Here is a 24,736-nt window from a genome sequence, read left to right as displayed (position 1 = left end):
AATTCTTACAATAGCCTTGGGAAACATATTAAACTGAGAGTGAGTAGCCCCACATTACCCAGTGACCTTCTTGCCTAAGTGGGATTTGAAGCCAGGTCTTTCTGGTCCAACACTCTCACCGTTAAACATCATTTGCACTTTTTGCAACCACTTTTGTCTTGCCTGAAAATGCACCACCCCAGACACACCGTTCCTCAGCTCTTGTTCCCAGTTGCCCATCACCCCCCTTCCTGCACTCACTTCGGATTTCATGTATGCCGCAATGCCTTTGGCAGCGCCGATGATGACGTAAGGAACGCGGTCTCCCAGGTTGGGGGCACTGCCAGGATCCCTCCGGCGCATCCTAAGAGGAGGCAAAGTGTCATGGGCGTCAGAGGACTGCCATGGTGGGCAGTGGGGGAGAACCATGGCATTTGGATCCCTCAAAATGAACCCTCACAGTTATGTAAACCAGAGGAGAGCACTGCAGATGGAGGCCCGAGGATCACTCTCAGAACCAAGCTGGGTTGCAGAAAAAGGAGAGAAAGAAGTTTAAAATGGTAGCTTTGAACAAGTCCCCCAAAAGTTCTGGAGAGAATTAAAAAAACAACATGGAATACTGGAAAGCCTGACATACAACCCAATGGATGATTACAGAATATTACCATGTTTTCTCAGTGAGTGCTGAGAAATGAACTGAAGGAAAACAATAAAAAAGTCAGAGAGTGAAACAAGTGCAACTGGCATTGGTTGTACCTCACAAACACAACTGTGCAGTCACTTTCGCCTTCTTAGCACTTGTTTGTTGAGAGGCAGTGAAGCAGCCAAGCAGAAGGAGCAAGGCTGTTATGCCAGAGCGCCTGTGTGGGGCAGACTAAATGGCTGCAGCCAGCACAGGAAGCCCAGGGCAGAGGGGGTGGGCGGCAGCCAGTTCCACTTGCAGCTGTGCCAGCCAGGGTTATTTCTGCCCTTCCCTTCAGTCATGCCTCACTGGCCGCCCTGTCACCCACGCACACCTTTTTCCGCTGTCCTGAGACAGACTCACATCACTTGGGGAAAAGATATGGGGGGGGGGGAGAAGAGGACAGAGACCAAGGCCTCAGTTGGCCCACAGTGCCCTTTACCAACACCACCAGGAAGGGTCATAGCTCAGTGGTCAAGCACAGACTCCATACATTTCCATAAATTCCAGGTGGCTCCAGTTAAAGGATCTCAGGAAGCAATGCTGATCTTTTGCCTCTGATCTTGGAGGCCTACTGCTGATGAGAGTTGACAACATACCTATCCCACCTTCCCATCAAGACAATCCAAGGCAGCTCACCAAGCAACAAAGGACATATTCATAAAAATGTGTCACCAGAACCAAACTTTTTTTAAAAAGCACACAATTAACAGAACAATAAGCCTATCAGCCAGCATATATCTGCCTATGAAAGGTTCCCCCAGCACCTTAGACATCCTCAAATGCCAGAGACAAAAATCCTATAACTTGGCATCTGACAGAGTATAATGTAGGGACCAAATGGGCCTCTAGAGAAAATGTATACTGTAACATGTGCATCATAACTGAAAAGACCCACTTCTGCTAGACACCTGCCGTAATTCCAAAAGCAAGGATACCCATGGAAGGGCCTACAATGAGGACAAGGTAAGACGGGACATATGGGCGTAGGTGGTCCTTAAGGTATAAATTCAACCCATTCACTCCAAGTTTGAATTCAGGCTGTCTGGAACTGAGAGCCCACTACCCTTGCACTCTTCTGCAACTGGTCAGAAGTCAATCCCCACTTCCTCCCTATTCTCCAAAGGACAGGGAAAGAAAAAGCAAAAAGACCCTTTCCTTCCCTCTCTCCACTCACCGCTCAGCAAGCTCCACATGAGCCTGGCGCCCTGCGTATTCGTCTGCTGTGCGTGTCAGTTCCTTGGTGATCACCAGCTGTGAAATGTCAACTCTGTTACACAACAGATCAGAGATCACCTCCTTGGCATGAGCCACGGCACCCGTAGGATCCCTGCAGAAAGATGTGCAGGTGATCATTAACACTCTTCTGTTTTCATAGAAGGGAATGGCCTCCAGTGGAAGCAAGAGCTTGCATTCCAAAAGGGGTGGACATTATTTTGGAATACAATCTACCATTTTTTAAACCACCTCCTTCTTGAAGCAGGTACCCAGGAAATGTAAAACATTTTTTAACCCTAGACTACACACACACTGCTGTGTCCCCCACCTTACCACTCAGAGGCCACTAGTCTGCCCAATTCCACTTGGAATGGGGCTTCCTCTCAAACATCCACAGACCTGTCTATCAGCAGCTTCTGCAGGCAAGTGTTGATGAGGTTTGCCACTAGGGGGCAGTTGTCTCGACGCACAGTCTCAATGCCTTTACAGTCCATCTTGTCGTGGGTGTCAGGGTTGGAAGAGAAGTACAGGCCGGCATAACGCTTCTTATTGATCAGAAGGTAGGGGAAGTACACCTGGCAGGTAGGCAGATTGAGGAAACAGCAAGAGATCCATGTATGAGCCTCCAGGCATGGAAGCCAACACCTCTTTCAAAAGTTTTATTGAGTCTTAAAAAACATTAGTTGTTTACTTAGGAAAAAAAAATTGAGATACAAAAGGAGAACACTGGTAGCCAGCAATAAGAACAATCAGCATTTTGCAAAGAAAGTTACATCATTTCATGGTTAGCAAGTGTCAGCAAGCCAGAGCCAAGGGGGGGAAAAAGTGAAGAGGATGAGTCATCCAGGCGTAACTTTCCAAAACGTTCTATGAAATGCAGAAGGCTGTAAATGGTTTGAATTGCCATTCACAAGTGTCATACAAAGAATGTCAGATCATGTGCACAGTGTCTGCCTTGATCGCTCTTCTTAACAAGTGTGTCTGACACACAAGCTTTTCAAGCGATGCACCAAGCCATATTCTTTTCTGCATAAAACAGTGATTTTTCAACCTCTCTCATCTCATGGCACACTGAGAAAAGACTAAAATTGTCAAGGCACACCATCTGTTTTTTTACTATTGACAAGGTACACAGCACTGCCGGATATGGGCTCACATACTCCAATGGCCCTACTAATATAGGACCCTCCCCTAAACTCCCACAGTACACCTGCAGACCATTGCGGCATACTGATGTGCCATGGCACACTGCTTGAAAAATCACTGATATAGAACACACTGTTGGAAGGTTTTTCGTGCAGAGCAGTTTCTGGCCTGACAGCTACTAGCAGAACTGCTTAGTTCCATATATAAGTGTTCTCAGACGTAAACATTTAGCTTGGGCTTCTTCAGGGGAGGAAGGAGTTTTAGAACTTTTCTACTGAAATTTAGCCCGTCCTACAGCTAGAGACTCACAGATGCATGTCTGCCTTTCAGCAACTCACTCGGGAGTTACATGAGGTGTGAAACAGAGTCACAGGCAAGCTCTTTAATATGGTCAAGTGTTGAAAGATATTCAACAGCACCCACTGACTTACAGGAAGCATTGCTATTTCCACATCTTCTTCCTCTCTTCCTGGCATCTCAAATTTCCCTTCTTTCTTTTCTCCCTTTATACTAGCATGATTCTTCTTACCTTATATTAGGTATGTGAAATCTTGTGTTGTATGTGGCATGGAGGACCTTGCATTAAGTATGTGGTGTGTGTGTTTTTTTTTCCCCCCTTCTTCAAAAATCTGTCCCAAAGGCAGGCTTTATTACCTCTACCTATTGGAAGCAAGGGAGAGGTCCATTACCCAACTCACCTTCTCAAACTCCAGCTTGATGGGAGGAGTGAAATGGCTGGAGACCCAGGCAGCTGCTTCCCTGCCTATTTCCATGGCCTCAGCGACTGACGGCACACCCAGGCGGCACATCACAGAGTCCGTGTCTCCATAGACCACCTGTGATGGCATAAGACTAGACTAAATCTTTGGAAACTATGACCCACCATTGTGTAGCCCACACTTCTGCTCTTGGCTGCTCACAGCTAGGCTTAGCAGCTGCCACCACAAGCCACACACTGCAGCTCTCTCCTTCCTTTCACAGCTTCTGTTTCATCCCTTTGTTTATCACCCATCATCTTTCCAGTTGCATTACAAGTTTTCTTCCCTGCCATTCTCTCTCACCTACAGTTCCTTCCCTCCCTGCAGCCATCCTGAACAAGAAAACATTACCAGAGGCAGCAGCAAGGTCAGAGGAGGCCAATACCAGATAAGTTACAAGAGTCAGCTAGTACTAAATCTAACAGTGGGGTATTGTCCTTCATGGAACTTCTTCCCACAAGGAAGTAGGCTATCCTCCAACCTCTCTCTCATCCGTGGTATTACCCTCCAGTCTATCTAGAACACCTATTCCCCTCTCACCTTGGCATCAGCACTATAACCATTGCTAATGGTGTACTTGGATTCCACCAGCTGTTTTGTCTTCTCAATCATTTGACGCCCAAATCCGGTCACGCTCTGGACAGGAGGAAAAAAGTGAGACACGAAACGCTTGGGGGGGAGGGGCTCACTCTTACCATTGCTTGAGACCGGACCTCACCCACTATCTCTACTTGTATCTCTGGTCCACTGATGCTTTACCATCCCCACTCAAAGTCATCAGAGGCTTGAGCTTTCCCAAATACCTCTATAACCCGATCTACTGGCCCAGAAAAAGTCTTGCTATTTTAAAACCTGCTGCCCAGAGGGAAGCTTAAAATACACATTCATACAAAAGTGATTTTTGCCAGTAACAATAGGTCTTTGCACAAGGAGTGAGAACAGGGTAAGGAGATTTTCACCCATCTCCCCTTCCCCCTGCAGCTCTCTATACCACATATCCTATCCTGCTCCAGAAGATACCCCAATCCCCCAGGAGTGGATTTGCAAAGGGTTGTTGTAGTGAGGAGGGAGGGGAGGAAATTAGTTTCAATAAGTTTCCATCTGCTTGCACTCCTCAGAAGCCAACCCAATGGCATTTTCAGAAGCAGGTCCATATATAGTCTCACACCAGGCAAGGTTCCCAAGGGCCAGCAGAACTTTCTGGCAACAGTTATTAACATTTCAGGAGCCTCCACTTCCCATGCAGATGTTACGCAAGCAGTGGAGGAACTCATCCCACCGCAGCTCATTTCTAGCTGACAGGACTAAAAAGAGAGCTTTACTTCACCCCAGCCACAGTGAGCAGTAATGACTGCGCCAACAAAGGCTGGTCTGGTTTTTTCCCCCCCTTTTGGTAAATGTGAGGAAGAACGTGTGAGTTGTAAATGAGCATTTGCTCTGACCCAGTGAAGCAGCTGTTGCAATCTGTTAAGCACTAACATTTTAATGTGGTATAGTGATGAAAGTGTTGGGCCAAGGAGACCCAGGTTCAAACCCTTGCTCAGGCATGAAGCATGTTGGGTGACCTTGGGTCACTCTCTCCCAGCCTAATATACTTCACAGGGTTTTTTCGAGAATAAAAGGAGAGAGAAGAGCCAGGTAAACTGCCCTGAGTTCTCGGAGGAAAATGCAGTATATTTTGAGAGCCAGGATGGGAAAGCAGTTCAAGAGTTAGATCTGGAAGATCCAGGTTCAAATCCCTGCTCAGTTATGAAACTTCCTGGGTGACCTTGAGCCAGTCACTCTCTCAGCCTAACCTATCTCACACAGTTGTTGTGGGGAGAAAAGGTAGTACCTATGTACACAGCCCCTGAGCTCCTTGGAGGAAGAGCAGTACAAAAATGCAAAAAATGAAGAATAAATCTGCATACGTTTGCATGTGGGTAGTATTCAAATGAGGCCTAAAAACAGCTTCTCTTGCATTGTCAGGAGAAAAGGTTCAGGCCTGGGCTTTGATGGGTCTCCAAATGGGACTGTAGCATGAAAAAGGTCCCAAGTTGAATCCCAGGCACTACCAGCTAGGGTTGGGAAAGACCCCTGCCTAAAACCCTGGAGAGCTGTTTCCAATTCAGCATTCTGGCTCCAAAAATGGTCAACCAGATGCTCACAAGCTGGCCTTCCCCAAGCATCTGGCATCTAGAGCAGGGGTCTCCAAACCCCAGCCTGGGAGCCAGATGCGGCCCATGGCCAGCCTCTAACCGGCCCGTGGCCAGCATCTGATCCCCTGAAAGCCTCTGGCCCAGTTGACCAAACACAACTGGAGTTGTGCTTCTGGGGTGGGGGAATGGGAGCCATTTAAGTGTGTGCTTTATTTCTTGGGATGTGTTGGTGCTTGAAGAAATCCTGGGCATTTGAGCCCATTCATTTATTAATTCATCCAAGTTCCATCTCTAATGTATTTATTTAAGATTTATTTTTTAATTTCTTTTTCCGGCCCTTGACACTGTACCTGCTATTTGATGCAGACCTTCAGCCAAAAAGTTTAGAGACCCCTGATCTAGAGACATATGCCTCTGTGCATGGAGTTTCCATTTAGCTGTCAAGGCTCATAACCATGGAGAGAAATTGTTCTGATCTCTTTAAAAAAATACAAATGATGATGATGACAACAATTATTACAACAATGATCAGCACCATCATCATCACCCTCCTAGCCTAGCAATAGTCACATTTTGTGTTGGTGTATTCCAAAACATTAATTATTCGTCACATGAGGTGGGACGTCCTTTGGTCTGTCCCAAATCTACTGTAATATATTTGCTCAATAATTACACTTAATAAATCATCTCAAGCAGACAGTAAGGCCAGACCAAAGATTGCCAGGACAAGCCTGCCCATAGGAATTCACTCAGCCAGCTAAAGTGATAGTAAACGAGAGATAACTTAATTATCATCTGCCTTGCCCTCTGCTGATATGCAAGGGAGCGATTTGATAACAGAGAGGGGGAATCTGTAGCAGCAATTTCCTGCATTTGGTGACATTTGCATGTAATAATAAAATATCATGAACTGAGAACTTCCTGCACTTTGAGAGAGGCCAGGGTTACCTGAGAGATCTCGAGGCAAGGCAGCTTGCCCACTTGGGCCCCCGTGAAGCCATAAACGGAGTTGGCGCTGACCTTCAGGGCCAGCTGCCGGCCATCCAGCACTTGGCGCTTGAAGGGATCCGTCTCCCGCTGCAGCTCTCCCTTGGCCCTGAGTCAGAAACAGACGATGCAAAAAGGTGCAGGAGAGGAAAGGACCATAATCAGTCCACTTTGGCCCCTCCGACCAGTCCTCATTTTGCATGGAAAATATTTTATCACGTCAGAAGACCAGAATGCCCAGCCACGAGTGGCATCAACCCCCATGCACAAGCCTGACATTTTGAAAACAAAGAATTCTGCCTGTTTCTTTCTAGTCTCCAAATTTCTAGCTTCCGTGCACTGGCTATATACACTGTGCTTCCCGCATATCCCTCAAAGCCCAAATACTCTGGCCCCTATTCCAGCTTTTTAGTACCCACTCCCACTCCTGGAAGCCAAGCATTTTAGATCTGGCCCCAATTTCCCAGCCACAAGGCCAATCTAACCCTTCTTTCCGCTCCTTTTCTGAACCTGTTAAATCTTACTGCCCCCTTAACATCCTTGCTGGGAAACCTGGAACTCGTTCCTCAAAGAACAGAGAAGCTGGCTCCTTCATACTGAGCTGGACTACCAGGCCAGCTAGCCCAATACTAATAAGCAGTGGCTCTCCAGGGCCACCGATTCAGAGGCCGAACTCAGCTCTGCCTCACAAGAAGACGCCAAAGATAGAACCTGGGACCTTGTGCAATCAAAGCCCGTCCTCTGCCACTGAACTCTGGCCTGTCTTCCCCTCATCTAACTGTTCTGAACCCCTGGAAAAGGTTTCTCCTGTTTCACCTCTTGCGGGCAGCCAGCAAGTTCTCCAAGATTTCAGGCAGCAGTCCCTTGCGGACAGAAGCCTTCACGAAATGGTCCCCTGTTGGGGTGCGGATGAACTGCTCCGATGAAAGCCTACCAAGAAAAAGGCAAATGATCTGTCACGGGGTACAAAATGTGCTAGTGCAACTATACCGTTTTTGCACACCCGTCTCCGTCCACTGTCCTCTCTGGAAATATCTGGTTAGCTCCCACCCCCCCAAAATTTCCTCATGAATTACACTCCACTAAGAGTGGGGGAGAAGAGCTAACCCCTTTCTCTGGAGCCTCAGGGAGGGGACAGGAAGCAGGACGGCAGCAGGAAGTAGGGTGGAAACTTGGCATTCCTTAAGGTCAGCCTGCAGTCACCAGCATGTGAAACAAATCCTTTCCCCCATCCCAAAGGGCTGCAGTGTGGTCATGTAGTTTATCACACAGGTAGGCTACACTCTGCCTCAATTTCCTGTGCAGCCCAGCCACCATACAGTTGCAGCCCAGCAACTATACATCCTCCTCCACTCACCCATAGCGTTCAGCTGCCCCCTGCTGCAGTAGTGTGGTATAGCACAAGTTGTGAGCCATCATGATGGAAGGGTACAGGGAGGAAAAGTCCAAGGTAGCTATGGGCACATCATAATAACTGAACAAGAAAAATGGGGGGAGGGGAAGGAAGAAAGTAGGGAGGTCTGTTAACATCATAAGAAGAGCAGTGTTGGATCCGAACAAAAGACCACTGAGTCTTGCATCCCGTTTCCCAGATCCTTCTTAGGAGCCCAAAAGCTAAATATATAGGCCTCTATTAGGCCACTGCTTAGTCACCTTTTTTCTGAACTAAGAGACCCCAAATGAGCCAGTCTTTTCTCACAGAGAAGGTATCCCAGGGCCCCTGGTCTCGGTTGCCCTTTGTTGCTCACTGTCATAATGGACACCCTACTCCGGTCACTCTCCTCTGATCCCCAGAAAACACAAGTGTTCAAATTCTTTCCCTTGCTCCATCTCTCCCCATCAGTGGGCATAAAAAGTCTTGTCACCTCACTGTACTCGATGCTATCGGAACCCACCCCTCAAAACGAGGGCCTCATTGCTCCACCCCTTGCAAGAACTCAGCAGTCCAGGCTCAGAGTCTCTCATTCCCACTGTTCCTTCACCCTCTTCTTTTCACTATCCTGGCTGCCGACCCCCTACAGTTATTTCTCTTGAGTGAACTCACACAGGTGGGCAGGGAGGGCAAAATCCCCAGGGCCTGGGCTTCCAGGGGGCCCGGGCCATGACAAAACAAACTACACAGTACAAAACAAATTTATTACAAAATAAAGTTTGGGGACCTCAGTCTTAGCCTATGTATGGCTGCATTTCCACTACATATTTTTTAAAAATCAGCTGTCTTGCCCCAGATCCAATGCCAGCTAACAGCAGCCCTGTGTGAACTCAGTCAACGCACCAGAGCAAGAAGCAAGTCTACCCCACCCCCTTTCCTGGCCTGAGTCAGGGGAGGCTCATTTCCCCAGCTCCTTTAGGTCTTACCCCTTCAGCGGCTCAATAACGGTTGCGCCAGCATAGTCCTCCCCACCTTCCGTCTTCACCACTGGCATCACCAGATTCTGCTTCATGGCCTTTGGGAGGACAGAGAGTCAGTTTGATGTCTTCTAAGTTTTGGATACAAGATCAAAAGCCTGGCAGCCCTAAACCTTTTCCTGGCCTCCAGCTCCGGCCTCACCTGCCGCAGAAGCTGGGAGACAACCTTGATTTGCTGCCCTCGTGCCAGAAGGTAGCTGAGGGGGACACCGGTGACTCTTGCCATCTCCATATAGTTGATTACACACATGAGCTTCTCCAAGAGCCGCAGAGGCAAGTAGGCATCCTTGAGGCAGTACACGGCCAGCCGCCTACGTGACTGATCGGACCCATTCTGCGAGGGGGGAGGGGAGGAGAAAAAGGTTGCAGATTCAAAAGCTAAAGCACCTTTGCCTTTGGAGAAACAAAAGCAAAAGATTAATGGGTATTCCAGGCTGAAATCAAAACCAAAATCAAAACCCAGGGCTGTTCATTCCCAACCCTAACAAGAACCAGAATGACATACACAAGTCAATACGGTGTATGCAAACAGGTTCATTTCTGACCAAGCTGGCTCAATTTCCATGCCTTGGGAATGTACCACTGAAACTCTTTGCCATCTTTGGACTTTGTCAGGCAACAAAAGCCTGGTGACAGATGCAACAAAGAGGTACATGGGAAGGAAGGATTGGAGCAAATGTTTCCTTCTGTATGTGCTGAGTGTGCCTAGTCTTTTATAGGTGGTGGAAATATTAGGGGGTGGTTGGTATAGAAAGGGCATTCTCAATGGCTGTCCCCAAATCACAGAATCACCTCCTCCTAAGCTTCACCAGATTCCAGAATCTTGGCCTTCGTAAATGTCCTTTAAACATGAGCAATCTCTCTGACAACACTACTTCCTTTAATGCTCTTTGGCCACAGTATTCTTTGTCCTATGCTGATTGACAGCTACTACAGCCAATGACAGCAAGTGTATTCTGGCCAATCAGTGCCAGTTACCTGCCTCATCTAATACAGCGCCTTCTATAGCACTGTTTCAAATAGTGTCCAGCTTCCAAGGGATGGATCCCTCAAGAGTTATTCTAGATGGTTAATGGCATCTTTCAAGTTTCATTGGTTTTACAAGGTGCCATTTGATAGGATGCATATGTGTGCATTGCCTACTCATTATTGCTTGTGTTACAATCTAAACACTTCAGTAAAACGTATTTAGTGTTCTTCGCTGTTCTTTGTGCTGAAGTTCATTTTATTGAAAGGCAGCCTATATAATTTCTTAAGGAAGAAATTCCTGCTAGAGATTCCAGGGAAGGCACAGGTAGCTACACAAGGTGCCACTTCACCAACACTGGAGCCTTTCTGAAATCAAGTCCACAAACAAGTGAATTTCCAAAACCATAATGGCTGGGATGGGGCTATAGTTCAGTGAAAGAGTAGATGTTTTGTTCGCAGAAAGTCCCAAGTTGAATTCTTGGCATCTCCAAGCAGAGCTGGGAGAGACTCCTGTTGGAAATCCAACAAAACTGCCAGCTGGCGTTGACAATAATGACCTAGATGAACCAATGCTCTGACTCAGTATTAAGCATTTCCTATGCTTCCCAAGTGGTTTTTAAAAAGTATCTGCTTAAGATTCCCTAGAATCCAAAACCTTGCATGCAGAGCAACTGGAAGGGTTTCCCCAAGGGTCCCAGGGAACGCCAGCTGCATCAGACAAAGCTAATATGAGCCTAGCGTGCATACTACCAGGAGTTAAGAGAATGATCTTCCCCCTACATGCAAGAAGTGAATGCCTTCTTGCCATTCTTTGTTACCAAGGAACCCTTGGCCGTTGTAGTCCAGGGAAGACTGCAGGTGGGCTGAGAGCTCTCAGCATTTGTTAGAAATATCCTCTGGGCCAATCCAGGTTTCCTGAACATTCAAGATATTTGAAATATCCAGCAGCAGGAGAATGTTCTACAAGAACAAACTACCAGGACCAACAGGGCAGATGCATCACATTAATTCCACAACAGTTGGGAGACCAAAAAATGATGGTCAGGGATAACAGCTGCCAAATAAGCGACAGGGAGGCTAGTTGGCCAGTCACAAGAGCTGGCTGTCAGCTGTTACCTGCAGGTCTGTGATGATGGAATGCTGCACATCTTCCTTCTGCTCCTGCAGGAAGTGATAGCTGACAGCGTTCAATGTGTAGGAGCGCAATTTGTAATCCCGCAAGAGAACCTGGAAGAGGCAGAGGAAACAAGAGAAGTAAGCTGTGAGAGCCAACAGGATTCAATTCAGGCCTTGTAACTGGGAGATGTGGGCTGTAAAGCTCAGCCTCAGCTTTGCAGACTGTGAAATGGGATGATCAGTCACCTGCCTTGTATCCTCCCTTACCTGTAGCAGATCGAACTGGACTCTGCCTTCTATGTTAATAACTTTGTTCTCCCGCCGGCCCATCTGCTTAGACTGAAAGGAGGAGTCGCGGATGAAGGATTTGCGGGAAGGAATCCGACCCAGAAATGGAAAGGTAGAGACCTAGGGGTGCAGAAAACCAAAGTTACATGGCATGGCAGGAGAATACAGGTAGTACAGGAACAGAACCAAAAACAGGGCTGCAACTTTTCATCGATTACTCAAGCAACATGTTTTTAACTGATTAAACAGATTAAAAAGATTCCCCCAATAAACTGAGAAGAAAATTTTTAAATATTATTTTTAATATTATCACTTGTAAAAACTGCAGATGTCACATGCAGCCTTATAAGAACAATTCCTTCCTGAGTTATCAGAGAAGGAGTTATTCCTGTTATGCCTCTTCTAGGACACTGTCTGCTGGAACATATGCCTGCTGCACCATCTGAAAACAAAAAAACAGCAGACTTTTTTTCCCTTTAGAACGACTAGTTATTTTAAAAGGAAATCAAATTGGTTGTCTAAATTTCTTTGATAAAGGGAGCATTCTAGTTGAAGAAAGCTATCAAAGCAATGGAGAAATTAAGCATCCACACGGGAGGCAGGGTGTAGGGGAATGAGCCCAAATCAAAGTTCCTAGAGAGCAGCAGGCATGAGACGCATTTGGAAATCCACAATCCAAAGTTCAACAATGGGTTTTATAATGGAGGGGTAAGCCAGGACCGCATTTCTCTCTGACCTGTTGTGATAGCCCCAGAGCCCCATTTAGCTTGGCAATGTCCTATAAAGGACCGCCTCAATGAAGATTTCAGAGGCAAGAGAGTCCTTGCTATAGAAGAGGGGCCCAAAGTAGCAAAGGCCACTGCACCACTGGCAGCAATGTTTTTTTCCATGCAACTAACTCCAAGGAGGAGCACAGAGAATGCAGGACAAGAAGTGGGTCTTCCCAGACTACCAGACAGTTTTGGCATATCTTGGGTAGAAGGACACCACTCCACTCCTTTTGTTGCTACCTGGTGATGTGTAGACATGTGTACTAGAGTAAACCTTTATCTATCTAGACATATAAAGAGTGCCTACATGCAAGCATGACAGCAGGTGTGCTTTTTGGGGGGGAACAGTAGTTAGCTGACATGGAGATTTTTTTTTGCTGGACTAGAAGCCCCACACTTCTGTGCAAAAGCCAGGAGAGCTGCAAGTCACAAGTGCTGGGAAGAAAGGAGGGCAAGGATATAGTCTCTGTTCATGCTTGAATAGTATCAACAGCATCAGGGTTGGGAGATGTCTAGACCAGGGGTGCTCACACTTTTTTGGCTCGAGAGCTACTTTGAAACCCAGCAAGGCCCGGAGATCTACCAGAGTTTTTTTTACAATGTTCGCGCCATCATAACATATAACATTTATGTGTACAATGTATGTTGGTGTACCTTGAGCCCCACTGAGTATAACAGGACTTACTCCTGAGTAGACATGCCTAGGATTAGGCTGTGAGGCTGCAGTCCTAGCCACACTTACCTGGGAGTAAGCCCCATTGAGTACAATGGGCCTTACTCCCGGCGTTTCCTCCCAGAGGCACCTGAAGGGGGGGGTCTGGTCTGGCACTCCACGATCTACTCATTTTGCCTCGCAATCTACCGGTAGATCGCGATCCACCTATTGAGCACCCCTGGTCTAGTCTATCTAGATATATACCAGAGTACGGAAGCTTACAGAAACTGAAAACAAAACATCTGGCTGCTAAGCATAAGTTTGGTAGGCTACTCCAGAGAGGATCTAGTTCTTCATGGCTACTGTTGTGAGCCTGGAAAAGCAGCAACACCAGCAGAAGGACTGGGGAAAGAACCTGATGCAACCCTGTTCCCTCAGTGCCTTCAATAGTGCTTGCTTTAGAGCAGCCATTTTCAACCACTGTGCTGTGGCACGCTGGTGTGCTGCGAGTGGTCCACAGGTGTGCCACAGGAATTTGGGGGAAGATTATTTATTAGTAGGGTCAATGGGGAAGTGAGCCCCCAATTGGCAGCATGGTGTGCCTTGTCAATTGTCAAAAACCTGATGGTGTGCCTTGACAATTTTAGTGCCTTGTCAGTGTGCCATGAGATGAAAAAGGTTGAAAATGACTGCTTTAGAGAATTCCAAGGACCGCAAAATCTTGATACCATCTGCTCAAGTGCACTGGGTAAGAAAACTCTTAAGAAAATGTGCCCATCAGTGCCTATTTTGGCTGCTATATGATTCCACTGTTTGATACCATCACAAGCACTTGGCATTCCAGATCTATCATTGTGAGTGCAGGATCATCCACAGTAAACCTGGTAAAACATCCACAGTAAACCACAGTAAAACTGCTCTGAGAACAATGACAGTTGAAAAACGGTACACAAATACATAAAATTACATTAAAAATTACCTTGAGGGTCTGTGCACGGTTGATGAGATATGGAAAGTCAAAATTCTGAATGTTATAACCAGTAATTATGTCAGGGTCTACAATTCGTATGAATTCTGCCCAGGCCTGAAAGAAAATGGTTGAGTGATATGAAACTGCTTGGACCACTGGACTAAAGCCTATCAGCCCAGGATTGCCAAGTGATAAATAGTGGCTCTCAGCCAGGACTCTTCCAAACCTTGCCACTAACATTCAGACAAAGAAAGTAAAGACTACAATAAAATAAAACAAGTCCCTAAAATTTGCATCTTGCTCACTCACTTTCTCCCAGGTCTCTGGTGTTCTGAATTTAAAGGTAGTCCCCTCAGCTTCCACAAGTTCAGCCTAGCCCTTTCCACATCAAGACATTTTGAATAAGAGAGAATGTGAAGAATCAGATTCATATCATCAGAACCCCTAGCAATAAGGTGGCAGAAAGACCTTTATATAAAGAAATATGACCCTTGTGTATACATATAATAATAATACAGGTATATCACCATGCATCACCCTTTTCAGTCCCGGTTGGATCTTTACACAGCATTTCAAGATATTACCCAGGTTCTGCCCCACACACAAACACACACCATTACCCAGCTCTTTCACCCAGTGCTCCAGGCATAACCCCACCCTCCAGCTCTGAAATCGCCCCTCTTACCTTCAGCAGTTCCTCCTCCTTTTGGAAGCAAAGCACCTGAGAACCGACAATAGGGGCACAGCTCTGCAAGGTGAAGACATTACGCACAAAAGAGTCCTTCTCCCCCTGGCGTTGGACCATATTGGCAATCTGGATCATAGGGTCCTTCTCTGGTTCAGGGAAAATACCTAGGGGGAGGGAACAAAGGAGGACGTGGTTATTGCCAAGAGCTGAAAATGTCCCCTTTCCTTTGGTGGCTACAGAGTGGGCCTGAAACCTTAACAATGGTGAACGTGCTATCATAATTTCACTCTTAACATGACAACAGAGGGCTTGTTTCACAAGATCTTAGTGTTGACCTATTGCTGGTTCTAGCCCCAAAAAACAAACAAAACCACCACTCAGCATCTGACAACAAAGCGAGCAAGGAGCTTTTCATCACTAACCCACCATATTCACATAGCTGCTTCATTCACCCCAAAAGAAACTGATTGGCTAAAGCAAGTAAGGCAGCCTTGTGGTTCTGGCAATTACCAATTTTCCCCTGGCCAAGGCTCTCCCTAGAACTCACTACTAAAACCACCCTAATAAATAGTTTTTAAAAAGGACTGAAAATGTTTCCACTTCTCCACCAGGCTGATTTTGGTGCTAAATGCACCTTCCACCAGTTTCATTCCTCCCAGGCTGTTCATACCGAGACATAAACGACGTCCATTTCAGAGTCTGAACCTACTCAGTGTTATAACCTTCTTGGGGTTATCCAGAAGGACACTCAGTTCTAATCCCCCATCTCCAGAGGATCAGGTCAAAATCCTAAGCCTGGTCACATGGAAGTGACCCACTGAACTCTATGGGAAACAATTTCTGAGTTGCCATGTCTAGGATCAGACTGTAAATCCACCTCCCTGTCACACTTTGCCCCTCAAAGTTCCTCAATACCTTTGCGTCCGGCACACTCAATATCAAAGCTAAGCACGCGCAATGGGGCGATGCGCTGCCACTCTCCCTCAGGGGGGTGGCTAACAAAGTCCATCCAGGCCACATCAGCCTCTAGTTGACAGAGCGACACCTACAGGTGAGGAGAGAAAAGTCAGATGTAATGAGTGAGTCATTTCTCTGAGGCCTCAACAAGCACAGACTTCAAACCTGGAAGATCCCTTACGTCTTTCCAGCTGGAGACCCTACATCTCTGGAAGGTCTCATCATACCATTTTGTAATGTCCCCCCTTATTCAACAATTCCCCAGACACTCTTTGCTAAGGGTTTCTGACCCAACCAAAAAGTCAAATCCTCCAAAATCCACTCCAAATCCTAAAAGTCCCTCTGAACCATGCATATGCACTCACAAGTACGCAGACACAAAACTATCCTATTCTGACTCAGCCCTTGGTCCATCTAGCCCAGTACTACTGGAACTGACTGGCAGTGGTTCTCCAGAGCTTTGGACAAAGCTCTTCCACAGCATTACTCAGATACATCCAGGACTGAACCATCTGCTTGCACAGCGTTCATGCTCCCAACCACCAAGCCGTACCGGATCTATAGCAGCAGACCCTTTGTTCATGCCCCTCCCCAGAGGTTCCCTTCTGTTCCATTGGTGACCAATTCCCCCTCCACACAGCACCTTGGTTGGGTTCTCCTTGCTGGAACTTCCAGGAGACTGTTCCGGCCGCAGGCGATACTTGCCAGCAGGCAACTCAATCCAGTTGCAGCCAACCACATCCCGGTCAACCATAAACCTAAGTTGGAGACAGATTGTGGGTTTGAGAAAAGCTGGGGAGAGAGACATGAACATTTCCAGCTTCACCACCAGTCCCAAATAGGGCAGTAAAAGGGAAGAGTTGAAGGAGGGCAAATGGGAGCATTAAAGGCACAGAGAAAAACAAAACAGCTTGAACAGCTTCCCCAACAGAGACCAACACATCCAGAGTCCAACCAAGTGTGCCTGTACTTCACTTCCAATTGGGGTGATGTGTTGCACAATCCTGGGCAATTTCTGATGAGCAAGCAACAGTATCCCCAAAAGCAGCACACGCAAACAAAGGTGAACATCAAAGTTTTGTCCAGTTCTCCCCTGGTCTATTTTAGCTTCCAAGCCTTCTTCAAATGTCACAGCTTTTCCAAAGAAACATGAAGACTAAAAGCTTTATTCTGCTGAGATTGCAGAACGGACATAACCCTGGTTGCTGGGCTAAGCGGGACATGAGTATCTGGTTTCCAAGGAGGGAAGCAAGCTTCCTTTATAGGGGACCCTACCTGATTTCAAAGTCAATATTGGCCTCATAAGCTTGATAGTGGTGCACTCCCAACGTTCCACACCGCAGTCCTTGTTCCAGCAACCTCTTTGCTGGGGCGATGAGCCGAGGCATTGCCATTGTAATTTTCAAGAAGGGTAAGAGATGTTCCCCATGGTAGCCATACATGTCTGACGTGAGAGAAAACAGTCAGAAAGCACATGGAGAATTCAGCCTCCTTTGGGGGCTCAAGATCCCCTTACCCCAAGCCCCATCAATGGCTTCCATTTCTGTATCTTCCTCTTCAACCTAGCCCAGCACAGAGGTTAGATGACCTTCGAACTGTAAAATCACAAAAATTACTAGCTCACAATGGAAAAAAAAAAAAGACTATAAAGCAGCGTTTCTCAACATTTGTCCCTGCCATACTACTTTGCATTGCCACCTATTGGAAGTACCACCAAAAGAAACTGGTGATGATGTCATCACCAGTTACTTCCTGATTGGGAGCCAGGTGCAATGTGACAAACACAGGTAAGAGGCTCAGGGCAATGGGAGGGCTTTTATGAGCATGTGAAAAGCACCTGCTGGAGCTCTACCCACTGAGTCAAGCCTCCTGCCATGAGTTATTAGATTTTTCTCAGTAAACCGCTTTGTGAACTTTTAGTTGAAAAGTAATATATAAATACTGTAAATAAATAAATAAATAAATAAATAATGTCTTTCTGGTCTTACTACTAAGGTGGCAAAGGTCTGGGGGTCCTGTGTATACCACTGGACACCACCTCAAGTACCACTGGTGATACAAGTACCACTGATTGAGAAACACATTGCTATGAAGTTGTGGTTTTTTGGTGTGTTGAAAATGTATTTATTAATAAGTGTAGATTGTTTAAGATTTGATAATTTTTTGCATGATTTTGTAGTAGAACAAAGAAATTTAGTTTGAGATATCCACACTTGGCACACAACTTGTAATATTTTTATTTTGTAGGGTTTTTTAATATTTGTATTTGATAAAATAAAAACATGGGGGAAAAAGAGAAACACTGCTATAAAGCTTTCAAGTCTTGAGGTAATTTTTACTTATCATAGGCTACAAGGTGAATGGCAATTTACAAGCCTAGGTCAGAAAGTGGCCAGGTTTGATGGATCATTTTTTTGGGAGCGATCATAGCTCAGTGGCAGAGCACATGTTTGGTATGCGGAAGATCACAGGTTCAATCTCCACAGAGGACAAATACAAACTCCTGTCTGAAGTCCTAGAGAGTTGCTACAAGTCAATGTTGACAACGCTGAACTAGAAGGAACAAGAGTCTGACTTAGTATAAGGTACCTTTCTGTGTTAAAGCAACTCTGTAGGACTTGCAGCCTTCCAGGGCATGGAGGCTGCAGCAACCCTGCTCAAGCTAAAAAAGTCTAGGTCTGGGGATGTGCTTGGATGAGTGACCTCCAGGAACTCAGTAGGGGAGTTCCAGCATGGAAGAAAGACAGAATATGAATAAATAAAATTATCCCTTATCTATTCAAGCCCAACTCAGCCATTATGATAGCACTGAAGAAATTGCATCACAGTCAAAGCATCAGGATAGCATTACTGGGACTGGGTGTGAAAAAGGCAATAATTCTTCAGTGCTACAAGAGCAAAATCACTGCTGGAATTTTAGGGCAGGGTGGGCACTCCAAGTCCAAAACACAACATCTTACATAGCAAGATGTATGCATAGCAAGGTGCCTCCACGCATTCTTTCCGTCTCTCACTCACTTTGCTTTTGGCAGATCTCAACAGCTAGAACAGCTTGGCTCAGACCATCCTTGTTGGACCTCATGTCTCGGATCACAGCCGCATTCAGTTCCCGCTGAAAGTCAGCCAAATGCTCTGCTTGGAATCCTAAGAGAAACAATGCCCGGGGGGGCAGGGGCGGGGGTTGGAGGTAGAATATGATTAAGCTGCAGAAACAGAGAGGATGGACAGGGATAACCCCCTTCCCTCCTAGCATATCTGCACATACTCACCAGCCTGGGCGGGCACGTAGAAATAAGGGGCGAAACCATGGATGTGGCAACAAATACTGTTGCCTGACAAAGTGACGCCAAACATCCGCAAGACAGGAACCGGACCCTGGGTGGATCCTGGGAATCCAGGGATGTGAGTACCTGCCTCAAGAAGGGGTTGGATTAGTTATTGAAAATCCAGCCACCTAATCACAGAGACACTGGCAACCACTTCAGGCACTTTCCAAAGGCACATAATGTCTAACATGGATACAGGATCCGTCCACTAAAAAATATCATAGTGTGTGAAAACTGCTTAGCACGTGTATCTGAACTGAAGGGAACCTCTAGGCTCTCCTAGCTCCCTTCTAGTTTTTTCAAAATTCCTAGCAGAAAAGGCCCATCTTGTTTTCTCAAGGTTTAACTTCCACAACATAAGGACTAGTACCTTTTAATTTATTTTGGCAAAATTGGAAGTCAAAGTTCTACACATTCTAAAGACACCTTCCTACAAACTTGCTATAGCACCTTCCCACACAACACCAATCGGAAAAATTGGATATCAACCTTTCGGGGGAATTCCAGACTTGGTCCACTCTGGTAAACAGAGCTAAGGACACTATGGGGCTATTGTAGCTATCAAAAGCCCCAGGAACATCAGACCTTCCCTCTAGTAGCAGAGAGCTATTGTTTTGTGAGAAGGCAATCCCTACTTCAGAAAACCACTTCCCAGAAGAATGAATGCTACCGGAGATTCCTGAGGCCCAGCCAACCCAACCCAACCCCTAATGCCTTCCAAGACCTTTCAGTCATTATCTTATCATGGTTATACTTACCCACATAATAGTCCAGTTCCACTTGCTGGAAGCAAATGGCTTCCTCTTTGGGGTTGATTTTGAGAGGAGGTGGTCTTTGCCACTTGGGATTCCGCACAGAAGAGAAAAGATTACCTTAAAGGAGCAGAGAAACCAAGATCAGAGTGAGCCTCAACTCCCTTTTGATCAATCCCAGATCAATCCCAGCCTATGAAGATACTGCCCCTCTCAAGGCTTGCAAGGTTGAAAAAAGCCTTTTTCTGCAGGCTGAAAAAGCAAGAAGATAATAAAGGCAGCAAAGAAAAGTTAAAAGGTTCAAAAAGGGAGGCAAACTCTGGAACTAGTGGCTAAAAAATAAAATTGTATTAAAATAGTCTTCTTCAAGAGTACAGTGTAACTCTGGAACTAGTGGCTAAAAAATAAAATTGTATTAAAATAGTCTTCTTCAAGAGTACAGTGTAACTCTGGAACTAGTGGCTAAAAATAAAATTGTATTAAAATAGTCTTCTTCAAGAGTACAGTGTAACATACAATAAAAGCCATTAAAATACTGAATGTTAAACTAAAAAGTGAACATAAATATATCTCCTGATATATTATAATATATATAAATAGTTTCTGTATTTTATCAACCACTCAAAAATGTATATGAACAGTCCAATTTTGACACCCACGGAAAGAAAAGGAAAAATGTAAAAACAAGCTTTTTGCAAGAGTTTAAAAACGAAACAAAAACACTATGACATGCAGCTATACTTCCTTGGGCAAAATGTGCCAAACTAAACCTTCCCCAGAGGCCTCACTGTTTTGCAACCTCCACTCCTGAATCTTTTTCTCCTAAGGAGACCCCTCCCTTATTGGCACCCATCTAACTCACCAAGGGGGATGTCGCCAGGTTCCAACTGCACTTCCTTCACCTCCAGAGCTATCTCGGCCTCCATCTCATCCAGAAAAGCCAATTCTTCTTCGAAATGCGAGGGGCCATCCTCATCCCAATCCCCTCCTCGCTGCCTCTTCCGCTGCGACAGAGTGGGCTCACCCACGCCAGAGCCTCCCAGGGAAGATTTCCGTTTGCTCTCCATCTTGGCATTCCTAGGGAGTGAAGAGTATACGTCATGTCAACGGCCAATTCACTCCTCCATCAAATCCATCCCCCCCCCCCCCCGCAAGGGTCTTTGCAACCTCTGGTTACACTCTCAGTGCAGAATCAGAAGTATGTCAAGTCACCAGTACTCAAGATTCCTCTTAGGAGAGGACTGAACAGTCTCCACATAGGCAAAAAATAAAAATAAACACCCTGAGAAGCAGGCTCAGAGGGAGCAATGACCAGGGAGGGGTACTGCTTAACCCCTTCCCCTCCTGATGTTTGTCTGTTCAAATCATCCATCTACAAGCTTTCAGGGTAGCGGGATACAGAGTCTCCCTATCTTGTCTTCTATGGAAAGAAAAGCATCTTGAGAGCAGCAATTTTGATTGGACAAACAGTAGGAAGGAAAAGGGTAAAAAGCAGCCCTTCCCCCTCCATTTTTCCCTTTGCAGAAACTGGTAGATGTCAGTGACTTTTTTTCAGTTAAACACACATCTATACAAAATCAGAACTTTGGGAAATGGTTTGTGTGTCTCCTGTGAAAGAGGTGTCCTTATTCTTCTATAAAGAGGCACACAAGAATGGCCATACTGAGACAGACAAATGACATCAAGCTCAGCATCTTGCTTTTCAGGAGCTAACAGTCAGGTGCCTGCCAATAAATTCACAAGCAGAGTTGGCAGCAACAATCATACTCTGTGGTTCACTCCACAGAGCATATCTATAAACAAGGAGGATTGCACTTTTGGTTATCAGTATTCAACATTAGTACTAGTATTCAACTAGTAATTATTCAATTATATTTAATACTAGAGTAGTGGAATAGCATATATGTACAGTAAAGGGCAGGGGTGTCAAACTCATTTCATACCATGGGCCAAATAGCATTCATGATGCCTGCTAAGGTCCGGAAGTGATGTCATTAAACAGGCCATAACCAAAAATAAGCACTTTTTCTCACTTAGGAACTCATTAGCTGCAAATGACAAAAGAGAAAATATGCAAATCTTGATCATATTTCAAGATATGGGAGAGCCCAATTTTCATGTGGGCTGCCCTTTCAGCAGCAACACCTCAGCACTACTCAGTAGCTGAGAGCCTGAGGGCTGGATAAAAAGCTTCTGTGGGCCGCATCCTGCCCCCGGGCCTTATGTTTGACACCCCTGGTACATGGTGTATGTGTATAGTAGAGCTGCGCAGTAATAGTTGAATACTATACAGGTTGGGCATCCCTTATTTGGAATACCAAACTCTTTTGACTTTTTTTTGTCTAAAAAATAAATTCACAAACTGTGTGTCATGCACAAAATTATTAAAAATATTGCATAAAATGTGTATACGGTTTATAATGTGTTCAGAATATGAGTATAAAGGGTATAAGAAATCTAAATGAATTTTGCATTTAGACTTGGGCACCATCCCCAAGATATCTCATTATGCCTATGCAAGTATTCCAAATTACAAAAAAAAAAATCCAATAACCAAAATATTTCTGGCCCCAAGTACTTCGGAGAAGGGATGCCCAATCTGTCCTACGATCACACTAGCTGGACACTGCTTCACAGAGTTTTACCTAGTTTTTTTTTAAAGCAATTTGGGTGAGGCATGATTCAACTGAGCTAGATCAGTGTTTCTCAAGTTTTGTCCTCCACCATACCACTTCACATGGCCCACCTATTCAAAGTAGGACAAGAAGTAACTGTTGATGACATCATCGCCCATTACTTCTAGGTTGGTAGGCCAGATGCAACATGACAAACACCAGTAAGAGGCTCAGGGTAGATGGGAGGGCTTTTTCAAGTTCGGAAAAGCATGCTTTGGAGGTCTGCTTGGCGAGCAGAGCCTCCTCCCACTGTTTGTTGCATCACATTCCTGGCCTCGCTGCCAGGAGGCAGGTGTCCATGACTCCTTTGAATACCACCAGACACCACTTCAAGTAGCACTGGTGGTACCTGTACCACTGGTTGAGCTAGATATAAACCATTGGTTTGTCTCAACAGGGCGCATCTTACGTCTACATATGCGACGATCACACATCGACCACCCACTAGAGAGCTGAACACCAACATGTCTCCAATAGTGGAAATGTAGCCAAAAACCTGCCCAAACCCCATTTGCTCCCCCCATCCCCAACTATCCTCCCCACAGCAATCCTCTCTCCTCTGATTGCATTTCATATGGGCCATCCTAGTACTGCACTCCAAGGGGTCCATCCAACCCCCCCACACCCGTAACCCACCCCATTAAGAAGAGCCCCACTGGATCAGGCCCAAGGCCCATCTAGTCCACTTCCTGTATCTCACAGTGGCCCACCAGATGCCTCTGGGACCACACAAGACAACAAGATGCCTGCATCCTGGTGCCCTCCCTTGCAGCTGGCATTCTGAGGTAGCCCACTTCTAAGACCAGGAGTTTGCACAGACCCATCATGGCTTGTGACCTGTGATGGACTTTTCCTCCAGAAATCTGTGCAATCCCACTTTTTAAGGCATCCAGGCCAGGTGCCATCACCACATCCAGTGGCAAGGAGTTCCACAGATTAACTTCACTAGGCAGCCCTATATAGCCTGCTTCCCATATGCCCTTGACATGCACCCCCTTCCCTATGGGCTCATTCACACAACCACCCTCTCCTGAGCCCCCCCAACCCTGCAAGGGCGCTCCCCCCTCCTCCACCCCTGCCCCCCACATACTCCTTACCGCACTCCCCCTAGCCCTGACCAGTCTCCCGCCAACAAGCTCAGGGGAGGAGCTTGTCCCTCCAGTCCCCTGTTGTCATGCCAGCCCTCTCCTGATTGGCTGCCCCAGTTCCACCACGTGCTTCTCGTAGATCCAGAGAATGACGAACCAAACACTTGGTCTTCAGAGAGCGACCGGCCCCAATGCGCATGCGTATCCCTCCTCCGCCGTCGGGCCACCATATTTGGAGTGGCAAACGAGGGTTCAAAAAGCGCATGCGCAAGAGCACAAGGCAAAAGCGCATGCGGATTGGTCTCCAAGGAGATAACGGAATGAGTGGTGGGCGCCATACTGAGTGTGGCTTTAGGAGGGCGGGAGGGCTTCATCGCCATTTTGAGAGTGGCAAAAGATTTGCCTTTCCTATCTCCTTCTCTGATTCAATGAAGAGCATGAAAACAAGAGGCAGGACCAGCCGAAGACATCCCACTGTGCCAGAATGTTGCCCCTTCATTCAGTGATGCCCCAGTCTTTGCTTCCCCCTCCATTTCTTGTTTGGAAAAAGAAGAAGAAGAAGTGTGGAGGAGAGAATTACTCTGACACTCTAGCCCACCACTTGTCTTTCTTCTCCTCCACACTTCCTCTTTCAGTCCATTCCCCTCTTCCTTTTCCAATTCAGGAAGTGGATGGGGATTGCAGTGGAGATGAGATGAGAGGGTAAGAACATAAGAACAGCCCCACTGGATCAGGCCATAGGCCCATCTAGTCCAGCTTCCTGTATCTCACAGCGGCCCACCAAATGCCCCAGGGAGCACACCAGATAACAAGAGACCTCATCCTGGTGCCCTCCCTTGCATCTGGCATTCTGACATAACCCATTTCTAAAATCAGGAGGTTGCGCATACACATCATGGCTTGTACCCCGTAATGGATTTTTCCTCCAGAAACTTGTCCAATTCCCTTTTAAAGGCTTCTAGGCTAGACGCCAGCACCACATCCTTTGGCAAGGAGTTCCACAGACCGACCACATGCTGAGTAAAGAAATATTTTCTTTTGTCTGTCCTAACCCGCCCAACACTCAATTTTAGTGGATGTCCCCTGGTGGGTGGGTGGTAATAGGTGGGCACCCCTCACCTTTCAGCTACCCGAGGCAGGTGGGCATCCCTCACCTTTCAGCTAC

General features: G+C 46.3%; 1 protein-coding gene across 1 annotated transcript; it reads right to left on the bottom strand.

Moving 5' to 3' along the window:
* Window positions 1-1,834: 1,834 nt before the first annotated feature.
* LOC136635973 (DNA polymerase delta catalytic subunit-like) lies at window positions 1,835-23,656 on the bottom strand. Its single transcript, XM_066611026.1, has 21 exons — window positions 23,581-23,656; window positions 20,671-20,885; window positions 19,815-19,928; window positions 19,000-19,140; window positions 18,749-18,874; window positions 17,006-17,174; window positions 16,374-16,488; window positions 15,689-15,818; window positions 14,771-14,937; window positions 14,095-14,199; window positions 11,670-11,810; window positions 11,403-11,513; window positions 9,460-9,651; window positions 9,267-9,355; window positions 8,266-8,382; window positions 7,725-7,838; window positions 6,870-7,017; window positions 4,324-4,419; window positions 3,724-3,861; window positions 2,279-2,454; window positions 1,835-1,991 (listed from the first exon to the last, which is right to left on the bottom strand). Exons 2-21 carry the CDS (start codon window positions 20,873-20,875, stop codon window positions 1,835-1,837), a joined length of 2,751 nt encoding a protein of 916 aa, XP_066467123.1. The 5' UTR covers window positions 20,876-20,885; window positions 23,581-23,656.
* Window positions 23,657-24,736: the final 1,080 nt, after the last annotated feature.

Source organism: Tiliqua scincoides, unplaced genomic scaffold, assembly GCF_035046505.1.
Source record: "Tiliqua scincoides isolate rTilSci1 unplaced genomic scaffold, rTilSci1.hap2 HAP2_SCAFFOLD_185, whole genome shotgun sequence".
NCBI classification, from domain to species: Eukaryota; Metazoa; Chordata; class Lepidosauria; order Squamata; family Scincidae; genus Tiliqua; species Tiliqua scincoides.
The sequence above is the reverse complement of the archived record's forward strand: the minus strand, read 5'-3'. Positions and strand labels throughout refer to the sequence as shown.